General features: G+C 43.0%; 1 protein-coding gene across 2 annotated transcripts in view; it reads right to left on the reverse strand.

The window, feature by feature from the left end:
* Positions 1-12,025, reverse strand: part of kif26ab (kinesin family member 26Ab) — a 79,456-nt gene that overhangs the window by 38,807 nt on the left and 28,624 nt on the right. For both annotated transcript variants that reach the window (XM_032500594.1, XM_032500595.1), the window contains exons 3-4: positions 9,749-10,222; positions 3,425-3,621 (exon numbers count right to left, since the gene is read on the reverse strand). In XM_032500594.1, the coding sequence (XP_032356485.1) occupies positions 3,425-3,621; positions 9,749-10,222 (671 nt within the window). The remainder of the gene's footprint in view (positions 1-3,424; positions 3,622-9,748; positions 10,223-12,025) is intronic.

The raw sequence follows: 12,025 nt of genomic DNA on the forward strand, positions 1-12,025 counted from the left end.
ACACACACACACACACACACATACACACATCATCCGGTCAGAGTTTGACCCTTGACTCTTCCTATCTCCCTGCAACTGTATAGACAGTCTAATTGCCAATTGGTCATTACTGACCCTGGGGTCATCTCTTGGCTTTCCACAATTACCAGAGACAGGAAGCAGGATAAATTAATGATTCCATAACTGGGATTTCAAAAGTGTATTAAAAGATACATTCATCGTGTGATCAGAGACATTTTTCCCCACATGTTTCACATCATAGACAGATTTCTCCTTAAATATAAGCAGCACAAGCATTTTCTATCTAAGTTTTACTATGAGATGTTAAGCTTTAACCTAAGTAAACTTACATGTTTAAGAGCATCACGGTGTACTTTGCTAAACTGTGTAATAGATGATGAGGATTGTGATGAGATAGTGCAGCTGCCCTCAAAAATTTTGATTTGCAACAAATATAAAGAGTTGCAATATAATATTTTGCATCGAGTCTACATATTACCATATACCTATAGTGAGTATACAAATGGAGCTTCACCAAATTGTCCCAGATGGAAATCCCTCCTACTGTTTCCATGTGGAGATCTCTTGTATCAGAGGTTTTGACTTAGGAATAACTTGGACATTACATTGAGAAATGGACTCGTATTTTTCCGCATAAGTGGAAGATTGACACTGGAACTTTTGGGAATGGACTATAATCTAGACTTAAATGAACAGACAACATGATGGCTAATTGTCACATTTCTTTCTGCTTACTACATGGACGAGTCTTGTAGCGTTGGTGGTTGTTTGTGCATTTGTTTATTTGAAAAAATATATATATAACTAAAAATATATATATTTTTAAAGACATTTTTCATAGTTTCGGAAAATGGAAGCATCACAAGATGACACTCATAGCCGGACTTTGAAGGGAAAGAGAGTGAAATCACATTCTTATTCATCTACGGTACACAGCCTGGCTGGTATAAGGGTTAACGATTCAGATATTCATGTGCACAAATAAGTATTTTTTTCCCTTGAATTAATAACTACTTCATTCAAATTAATCATTTATTCTCCCCAAATATAATGTGCCCAAGAAAATTACAAGAACAATCTATTATCCTATGAAATATCTTTTAGGGAGGTGGAATTTAGAAAGAATTGCTTTTAATAGACTTTGTATATAGTATATACTGAATATACTGTGGTTGCTTCTAAACATCCTGTATGTTAGGTTCTTGTAACATGATGCTTTTACCTTGTGAAGGAATTTTAAAATGAAAATTATTGGATGGCACAATTAAGGAATTAAGGGACACAAATTATTATTCATAGGGGACACATTACTGATTTGTGCACAGAAATGGGACTGCTGGTCACTGTAGTTGTCGAGATTTATACTTGATATACTATGATTTTTCAACTCAGTAGACATCTCAAACAAAGGAAATGCTTTTTTGTAACCAGTCAAACAGTTGACTTATTTTTGCAAGAAAAAATTAAACAATGAAGCACTTTGGTTCACCACACTCTTATTTTCTCTCAGCAGCAGACTAGCTAAGGCAGCTAGAATCTAACTAATTGCGTTCTAATTAAAATTTCATCTCTGAGTAGAGTGGTGTTAGTGAATGTCAGACAAGTGTCTAAGGAGCCCTATCCACTCCATCGGGGTAGAAACTGCTGTTTGGTTATTCAGCTCTTACATCCTAGACTCTCAGGATTTACACATGCATCCCACTAATTGTATCTTTTGAGAACAAAAAGGAATACTAATCAGATATGAGTTTTCAATCAAGTCTAAAACATAAAGGCACTACCAACAAAACAAAAACAAATCTGTTGATTGATTCAGTTTGTTTTGACTTTTGGGGATTTACATTTCAATCAGCATTGATTGACAAAACGATGAAACAAAGACAACAACAAGAAGACGATGATGATGTTGCTGTTTCAGGCAACAGCTGCGGAGGGTCAGGAAATGGGTGTGCGCGCTTCAAATCAAACACAGTGCATCTCCACCACCCTTTTTTTGTATATGCGGAATATGATGCTGTTTTAAACTGGCCCATCGTCATTGTGCTTCACTGGGCCAAGAAAAACACCACATTCTTGGCAGCAAATTCTCTTTGGGTTGAAATGAAAAGTGGAACCTTTTACTATGCTTCCACCTACAGCCCCTCTGCCCCACCAGGACCTTCTTAAGGGAAAAAACAAGTCCACCTCCCTCTTTTTCCCTGCACACACTGGCTGGCCAGACATGGCTCTCTATGCTACTCTTTTTGAGCTCAGGTCCAAAGAAAACATGGCAACTAATAAATCAGTGTCAGGAATTAACCCTGTCTAGCAAAGGACCACACCTCGCTGTTGTTCAGGTTTACTGCTCTTGTGACAGGAAGTGGTACACACAGGAAGTTGCATATTTAGTGGAGGATCTGGAATGTCCCCTTAGCTAAAGGAGGGGCCTCATGGCCCCACTAATATTCTCTGACCCTGTGAAAGCTGGCAAGACAAACTCCATTTGGGGTGCTTGGAGAAAACCTAAGCTGCACATTGATCCCATGGGCTTCCTGTCACACTCCACAAGTCCCTTCACCTCCTGTGGTGCAGAGCTTCAATGGTCCTATGCATCATTCTTAGCCAGTTCTCTTTCGCCGACATTCATTATGGTGGAGCACTCCTCGGAGAGAAGAGGCAGGGAATGTATGCACTGACTGGCCTGCCAGGGAATCTATCAATGACAATACAGCACATTGCACCAGCCATCCACCCGCCTGGAGAGGGTAAAGTATTCCTCGGGGCAACAACAACACCAGAGCCAAGCAGTGCTGAAAAAGCCTCCAAATGGTTTCACCGAAAAACTAAATAACTGTCCTGCAAAGCAGCAAATTCTGAAGAGCTGTTTTAAGTCAAAGAAGCAAAACAAAGAAAAGAAAAGAACTAAACGTGAAATACCTTTGGACAATACTCGGCTTTAACCTAAGCCCCTTCGTGAGACTCTCCCTTTTCATATCAAATTATGTAATTCTATTATCCATTCATGGGCAGTGGTGCCTGTAGCTAAAGGTTCATTTAGTCCCATGATGGTGTGTATCCCGAGGCAACGTTATAAATCAACCATGGCAAGAACAACATCTCCATGGAATATGTGCCCCTCATGGAAGCCAGCACCATGAACCACGACCTTCGACAGACATTTAAAGGCGAGTCTGTGCATATCTCCTCTTCAGCTTTCTTCTTGTCCACCCACACACACAAACACACACACACACACACACACACACACACACATACAAGCCTGAATGCATGCAGGCGTGTACGCACACAGGCTCACACAAACACTAAACACTTCATTTAGCACCGCAACAGCTTGATCTAATCTCTGAACGTTTTGACAGACTCAAACATGGTGCGATTTGACAGGACGGGGGAAGGCGCTTACCTAATGAAGAAGGAGGCTGCTGCAGAGGAGGAATGAGAGGGGGATGTGGATGTAGCGGTGACGGGTGCTGGGAGTCCCGGTTGGCTGGAGCTCCTGAGTCGGCAGGGCGTCAGGGTGCTGCTGCTTGTGGTCATGGTGGTGACTGGGGCCTCCGAGGCTGTGACATCCCTGTCTGCTTCCACCATCAAACCCTGAGCCTGTTGACACACAGATACAGAGATAAGACCACAACCCTCACTTACAAGTTTTACTGCTCCTGCCCACCTTCCTTCCACTCCATTTACTCCCCCTGTGCCACAGATGGACAGGCAGCTGCTGCAGCCAGCACCGGTTAGCGGGAGTCAGCAGTATCCACAGCAAAGAGCTCCCTACAGAACAGCAAGGATGCTACACCATTCATTGATTCTGGCAACACTCTTGAGGTTGCTCTGGCTGGAGCCTACTGTAATTAAGTGATAACCCATATTTAATTAATAGTTAAATCACAAGCGATTTGCTTTACTCTGCACCTGATTATATCTATACCTCCATGGCTAATTTGGCACTTCCCGCAGGTTGTGTTATGCTTGGACTATCTAAGAGTGAGTTTCAAAGCGGAATAAACAGCATCAACAGCTATCTGAGGAATGAGATTTGTTCCATAAATGTTTACGAGGTATCAAAACTGTGCCTGCATGGGCACGCCCTCCTCTGGAAGATTGGTAGTTGTACTGTAAACCGAGTTGAGCTGCATCTGTTTTAGCCTTTGGGCTCTGGTAACTAATATCAAAGCCACACTGGATATACATGTACCACCTGTAGGTCTTCATATTTGTTAGATATGTGCTGCAGCAAATCAAATTCACGGCTCGACCCCCCCCCCCCCCCCCCCCCCCCACCCCCCCCCCCGATTGGTTTTAAAGGGTCCTGGTTTGGATGAAGGCTGCTATATAAGTCAAAGTTATTATTATTGTTATTATTATCCATAAACAGCTATACCAGTTTCATCAACACAGTAGTTTTAGAGCTAGATAAAGAAAAACAAGTATTTACCAGATTTTTTTAAACGCTTCTTGTTGCATAAATTTCCAAAGAGTCATATAAAGACCATTATCATTCTTGTGATTATGATGATGATGATGATGATGATGATAATGATAATACAGTTTTTGACAATGCACATTAAGTTTAAAGTATGATTATGGCTGAAAAGGTTTTAACACAGACCTACAGATGCACAGTCCAGAACAAATAGGAGCCAGTCATACACTAAGCCTTCAAGCCCTCTGTTTCTGTTTAAGGGTGAAGCTAAAACTGGTGTAGCTTAGTGGAGATGGATCATAAAGGTTTGGCTGGAGCTCTGGAGCCTGCAGTGGTTCACTGATTGTTTTGAGTCCAACTGAGGGAGTGAACAGAGCTGATGAAACAAGCCAAAAAGCCAACTCCGAGACTACGCTTTAGCTGGAGTCACCATACTGACAAAAGGTTAATCCTCCTCGGAGCCGCTAGTTTACCCAGCGAGACTATGATCAATAGCAGCTGACAAGAACAAGTTCTGTGGTTTCTCAGCATCAGAAATTAAATAAATAAAGGCCAAAGTTTTCCTAAAAGCATTTATAACACTGACACAAGAACATTGGGTAATCAGCAACAACCTTGAATTGGGCACAACACAGCACGGCAGCCTCAGTGCCATTTGACAGGATATTTATTATAAACATAGGTCAGGCCCTCTGCATATTTAACACCTCAGTGTTTGTCCCAGTTTCATGTTTGGTGGCTAAAATAACATCTTTGCAGTATTATTCATAAAGTGTCTGGCCTTCTATTATTTGCCATTTGTCAACACAGGCTGACAGCTGCACTATTTATATGCCAAGCCTGACATGTGAATGCTATACATCAGGATGTGAGGACATACTTACATTCTGACATTCACATAAGAGGCTTGGATATTGCTCTGCAGATTGCCGTCACTGTTAGTTTTACATGCAGTGCAATTTCTTGCTATATTATAGCACAGGCGCATTATGTTTTCCCAGAAAAGTTTTGCGCATTCGTCAAACGGTGGACTGGCAGTGCACTTTCTCCATGAATTCCCACTTTCCCACTTTCTTCCTTTTGAGCTTGTTATCAGAGTTAAGAATCATAGCCTTGTTTTAGAGGTCTGGATTTACTCTCTTGAGACTTTATCATGGAGTTTAAATCTGATATCAAGCTGAGGCATGTGAAGTTATGACTTGAGAAGTACCCCATGGAAAGAAAAACTGACTGCTAACTGAAATGAGCCAAATACAGATCCTCGCGCAGATGCCAGAGCGGAAAGCCTTACACTATGCTGGTGTTGGTGACAGGTTAGGAACTCCCATTACACTCTGGCACGAAAGACTAGAGCACTTCACATGCAGCCGCACAGGAAGCTGATGTGTGTAGCTCATCAAATCTGTCACTGATTGATACGGTATAGTGTCGGTTTCAAAATCAAGTGGCAGTGAATTTCTGAAGCATACAGGGACAGCTGTTCATAAGTGGGGTGTGGGTTCAAAATTGATAAACTATAGACTCAAACACATATATTGTAGGTGCACACACACACACATTTGAGCTCATCACAGTGCCTATCAAAGAGTATTCCCTTTGGTATTATGACTGGGGACTTAAGCCCCTCAGCCAAGCTGCTGTAGCCTTGGACCTGGACTGGCCCTGATTCTGGCTGAAAAGAACGATCTATCCCCTAGTCAGGTAATTAGGCCGTGTCAGTGGAGCCTTGTGTGTCCGTCCGTTTGCACCGAAAGCCAGTAATGAGCTGGCCTTCCACCCTTTAACCCCCAACTCTCCCTGATCCCTTTGCCTTGGTGTGCCACCCGAAAGAAAAGGCAGGAAAGGGAGGGGGAAAAAGACAAAGCGAGAGAGATTTGAACATAATGGAGAGTCGAAAGAGAGAAAAAAAGAGTTTGAGGGAGTGCTTCCTGTGAATCCTGAAGTGAGCAGCATAGGCCAGCACCCTATCAGCAGACCATCTTTTCCTCAGCCGCTGAGAGCACCAGGACTCCCCTGTGACCTTTGATCCCAGCGGTCAACAGACGATTACTGCTGAAGTGAAATAGGCCTTGTGTTAATCTGGCTGTCTGCTTAGGTGACCTCTATAACCAAGAAAATCCAACTGAGGGGAGAACTGACTTCTAACAATACTGAAGCAGTGTGAAAAAAGGACTCACGTAAAACACTCTGACATTTAGCTCTCTTACTGTGGTCAGAAAATGCCCACTGTCTATAAAGCATATACCAAAAACATAAATGCCTTTTTTTTTTTAAATGTTTCATCATTTGGCAAGAATTTTCCTTCCCTTTCCTTCCTGTATTCTTTTCTTATCCTTTCATCGTCGCTTTCTGTGGCCCATTGCCATGCAAGCACAGCTGTACTAAAGAAACAGCAGCCAAGATCATCTGCTGGGCTTCAAATTGGTGGCAATGGAGCCAGCAATGGCAGCAGGCAACCAGTGGGCCAATAACGGAGACCCTCATGGGTGAAGAGCACTTAGTCTTTATAGATTAGTGCACATATGGTCGTGGATTTTTTTGGGGAAAGGGAGAATTTCAGATTTAGGTCAATCAATTTCTTGTTTTAAATAGTAGCTGACACTGCTTGCGATGTATTTTTCTGAAAAAACTGCAACTCTTTTGTTTAAACAGCCAATAAAACAAGGAATAACTTCAGCAATTGTGAAGTTGGAGCTTATCTAAGTTGGAGTTTTGCAACAGACTGTCTCAGAAAAATGAATTTGAGGGTCATTTGCTCAATTCAAGGCAGCTACACTAATATGAACCAGTATCAGTCAGTTCCAAAGAGGGAGCCAGACAGTTTTAATTCCAACGACCACAATCACACACATCATTCCAGATGTTAACCAGAGCCTTTTCCCAAATGGGGGAATGACGGTGCCCTATAATGGGCTGTGTGTGGGAGCGCCCCAGGCTCCCTGGTTGACAGGATTTCTGTCTAACACACACAAAGTCCATTTCGGCTCCAATGTCTGAACAACAGCGCATGCTTTCCCCACAGAGAAACCAAGACAGAATCATGAATTGAAGCTTGTGCCTTTTGGCACAGCGTAACTTACAATCCTTGTAAGTGTGTGTGGGTTTTTGTCATGCTGAAGGATCTGGTTTTAATAAAAGAAACAAGCTTGAGAAAATAACACCCATTTCTGCTGTGTTTGTACTTCATGTCCTGAAGGGACATTTCTATCTGTTCAAGGAGGGCCCCAGCTTCAGCTATGTGGCTTTAAGAAACTCATCCCAGCTCCAAAGGCCACTAATTGCTTTTAGACACACAGATGGAGAACACAAGTCAGCCTCTCCTTTCTGTGCCAAGCCGTTTGATTTGCCCTAGATTGCATACATGCAGTTAAAAGCTTTTGATGGCCTCCCATTAACCATCTCTGAAGGCACTTGTTGACATTAAAGGGAGGAGTGAAACTCTTTCTTCAATTGTCAAGCAGAAAGGAAGGAATAACACAACCAAGACCCGTCACAGACTGCAGTTAGAACAAATGGCAAAATTACAGTTTATACAACATATCTGATGGGAAATTTGGAAGTGCAAGGACTAGATGATGTTAGTATGGTGTTTGGTCTGTACATGGAGTCTGCCCAGCAAAGAATGCCACAGAGGTTTGAGACCAGATGCCCCAGTCTAAGCAGGAAGAGACATGTCAGTAAAAGCTTCATATCAGCAGCCAGAGTCTAGTAAAACACTGTCAACACTTACACTTTTTAAATCAAACTTGTGTAAATGTGCAAGAGCATTATTTAAAGTCGTAAACAAGGTACAGCCTGATCTATTCCATGACACCAAGGGCAAACCTAAGACACACTAACCCGGCAACTGACTGGACGAACGCATCACGTGGGTCTCGTTTCTCCGGAAATTCAAAGCCAGACTGTCATGGTGGCTTGTTCAGAATACAATCCAATATTTTACTAAAATAGTTAACGTAACCGAAACATGTTTCTGAAAACTGAAAAGCGAGAAATAGACCATCCAGTTGCTGAATCTGTCGTCATTTTAGATTGACAAAGGTCAGTTTAAAGGTTTTTCGTCAGATTTTGAGAGACTCTATTCACGCTCATCCCACTCGTCATTCCAGAGTTAGCACCCCACCAATCAGATTGGTCATTTGAGTCCGACTGCTGGCAGTGCCAACCTTCCGACCGAGCACGTCCGGTCGGCCAAAATGAAGCCCGCCGGCCCCTCCGACGGACGACGGTATGCAACACACCAAACAGACTCGAGTCACTGACCGCACCAGGCACTCGGGTTAGTGTGTTGAACAAAGCACAGACTAATGCCTGTGCAACATAAGAGAAGAGCTATGGTGACGCTGTGGGGTGGTCATCTGAAATGCCCTTGAGGAGAAGCTCAGCAGATTAGTTTTGGGATGACCTCTGACCCCAGATCACTCAGACTCCTTGGCCACTGAGGAATGAGAGATCAGCACGCCTGTAAAGTTTTAACTCACAAATTCTATGCAGGGCTATATCTCATACATAGGAACGTGCATATCCGTTCTGAGGCCGATGCGATATGCATCTCGGAGCACTACCAACGATCTGATATATTAAAGATACATTTGCAGCAACTTGAGCAAAGATTTTCTGTACTCCACCCATCACCACCTAAACCACTTTGTCACAATCATAATTTTGCTGAAAGTCATAACCCAGCCTAAATGCAGAGGTGTGTGTGTGTGTGTGTGTGTGTGTGTGTGTGTGTGTGTGTGTTGTGGTGTGTGTGTGTGTGTCTGTGTGTGTGTGTGTGTGTGTGTGTGTGTGCGTGTAGGGCGGTCTGACGGTCTGTGCCGGGTAACAAAAGAGAAGAGTAGAGGAGAAATGGCAGTGCATATAGGTAAAGGGAAGCTGTCAATGATTTGTAGGAAATTGTTGTAACACGTGACTCCTCCATCTTAATCTCTTATGCAATGCTGCCAGACATACATCAGCTTCCGAAGCAACACCCTCGGCCACAGCACGTGACGTTAAATGAGCGAGCGCCCGTGAAAGTCTAACATTTTAAGGAGGAGGAATCAATCCAAATATAAAATTATTTGTCACAAATTATTGGTCAAATTTCTAAATATTAAAGGCATACTTTTAATCCAAACATGCCATAAAACCTAATAATTAATTTAATTTTGCTAATATCCCAGAAATTGATTGATGCTTTGTAACCCTATTTGGCCCTCAAGGAATGTATACTCATTCTACTGTTGCAATTATTTTCTGTAAAGGGAGGAAAATGCATGAAATGTAATACAAAGTTGAAAACAAAACATACAGACATACCGGTTTGGGCTGAGGGATGAAGTTGTTGACCCTGGAGATGCTCCACACGCCCTCGAGGTACTGCTGTGCCTGAATGGTGACGGAGGTCAGGGATCCACTGACCTGCCCTTCTGCCACTGTTAGCTGGACACTTGTCTTAGGTCCTGAAGTAACAGAGGGGCTCTGGGACCAGCCTGGTACCCTGTGCCTCTCGCCTAAGGGCAGGACAGAGTGGGCAGCTGTTTGTCCTTTGGACAGTTGTTTTCCATGGACACTGGACGACACAGTGTATCTAACAGGCTGTGGTAAGAAGGATGTAGTGGGCAGGGCTGCCATGTCTGAGCTGAGTGTGAGGATGGGAGCATGGAGCATCTGCAAGGCCTCCTGCCTCAGTTGGTGGAGAGGTGTGGAGCACACCTGGCAACAGCTGACACCAGCATCATGGCTCCCAGGTCTTTGGAGCTGCTCAAACAGGAAGGTTGCATAACCAGGGTCCTGCAGAGTAAACACACACAAAACAGGGACTTTAACATAACTCTATGCACATAGCAAGTTGATCTCAAGCATATCTCACATATCTCATCTGTTCTTTTGAAGGGATTTCCTGTATGTTGTTCCTGTATTTTCCAGGCACATCAATGGTTTGCTAGCAGTGTGGTCCCTGACTGCCCTCTGGGACCCTCACACTCCTGCTTTAACCACTAATGGTTGTTTGTTTAGACTGAGATGCTTCGCCTGCATGCAACTTAAGACTGCTGATCTGGTTGACCAGGCATGTGCTCATTTCACTGTGTGTGCTGGGGAGCTGAGACCAAACAAGCCAAACTAGAGGAGACAATTCTGAAATAAGGCTTGGAGGGATTACTTGACAATCCCACAGAAATTCCTAAGAGCAACAAAAAACAAGTAAAATGTGTCTTCTCTTTGAAAAGCTTTAAAAATAAGAGGGCCAAGCACATTTCAGCTTTTAGTAACGGGGTCCAGTAGAGTTTTGTCCTTTCACTTCGTCTCTAAGAAGGCTCTCTAGGGTGTCCGTCTCTACTTGGGAGGAATGACAAAAGAAAATAACAGCTGAGTGGACTCTAGTGCCCAAAGCCATATAATTTACATATGATAAGTGTCCCAGCATGAAAACATATGATAAGCTTCCAAATGTGAAAAAAACTACCTCCAGGAAGCTGGAGGTACACTGAGCTATCAATGAACTATTCAAATCCTAAGTGAGGGTGGAACATAACTTTCTCTGTGTTTTAGGGAAACAAACACTTACACACACAGACAACAGTCTCTTAAGAGGCATAAAGGGGCACTAGGCGTCTGCCCAGTGGAGTATTTGCCTAAGACAGGAGCCCACAGCCCATACATAAATGTTTATGAGGCCTTTGCTCTGTGGAACCTCCGAGGTGATCAGGAGAAGTGAAGCAGTGGGGAAACAGCAATCCTCTGCCCTAATGCAGTGCCACTTAATACAGCTAACCCAATAGACCCAGAGACCACAGCGTTAGGCTGAGGGACCCTAAATCTCCTCCCCATAAAAGCAGCTCAATACAAAGGCTTTTAGATGACCTTTTTTGCAAACATGCAACCTTTCTACAACCTTACAGAAAATGGATCATCTGTGCATTTCCTTTATTCTCAAAAACGTACAACAAAGTGGTATCCATACAATTATACTAAATGACGGATAAGCATAATCTCCATATCATCATTTTACTTAAAGGACAATCATGCATAGGACTGTAACAGGACTGGCCTGATGCTGACTGAGTGCTTCCGGTTAATGATTTACTATATTGGCTACTTACTTTACACATGGGCTGGCAAGGACAGGATGCAAGAACAAGTAAGAAATACACTCAGAATGTAGAAAGTCCAATAAATCTCACAATGAAAGATGGGCCGATGGTAGATCAAGTGCAAGTGAAAACTTAATGCTATAGTAAGGAATGGATTTAAATGTAAGAAATATGATGCTATTACCTAATGCAGATAGATCCTGGCACGTGGACAATCTTTATTGTTATGCTCAGGCATGATATTTATGCACAAGGCAGGACAGTTCTGCTGAAATAAGATGAAAGAGTCCACGACAAATTGGACCTAAAGAAAACAGCTCTGGCTGCTATTTTCATAGTGTGGACTGGCTTCATATACCTGCTTCCTAGACAGGAAATTGAAGCAAAGTCATAACCAGTCACCCCTCACCCTTTACCCTCCAACCACCCCTTACCCACCTCGAGGCATTGGTAGATGGAAGAAATCAATTCCCCCTCTCTCTCTCTCTCTCTCTCTCTCTCT

This window comes from Etheostoma spectabile, chromosome 20 (assembly GCF_008692095.1).
Source record: "Etheostoma spectabile isolate EspeVRDwgs_2016 chromosome 20, UIUC_Espe_1.0, whole genome shotgun sequence".
NCBI classification, from domain to species: domain Eukaryota; kingdom Metazoa; phylum Chordata; class Actinopteri; order Perciformes; family Percidae; genus Etheostoma; species Etheostoma spectabile.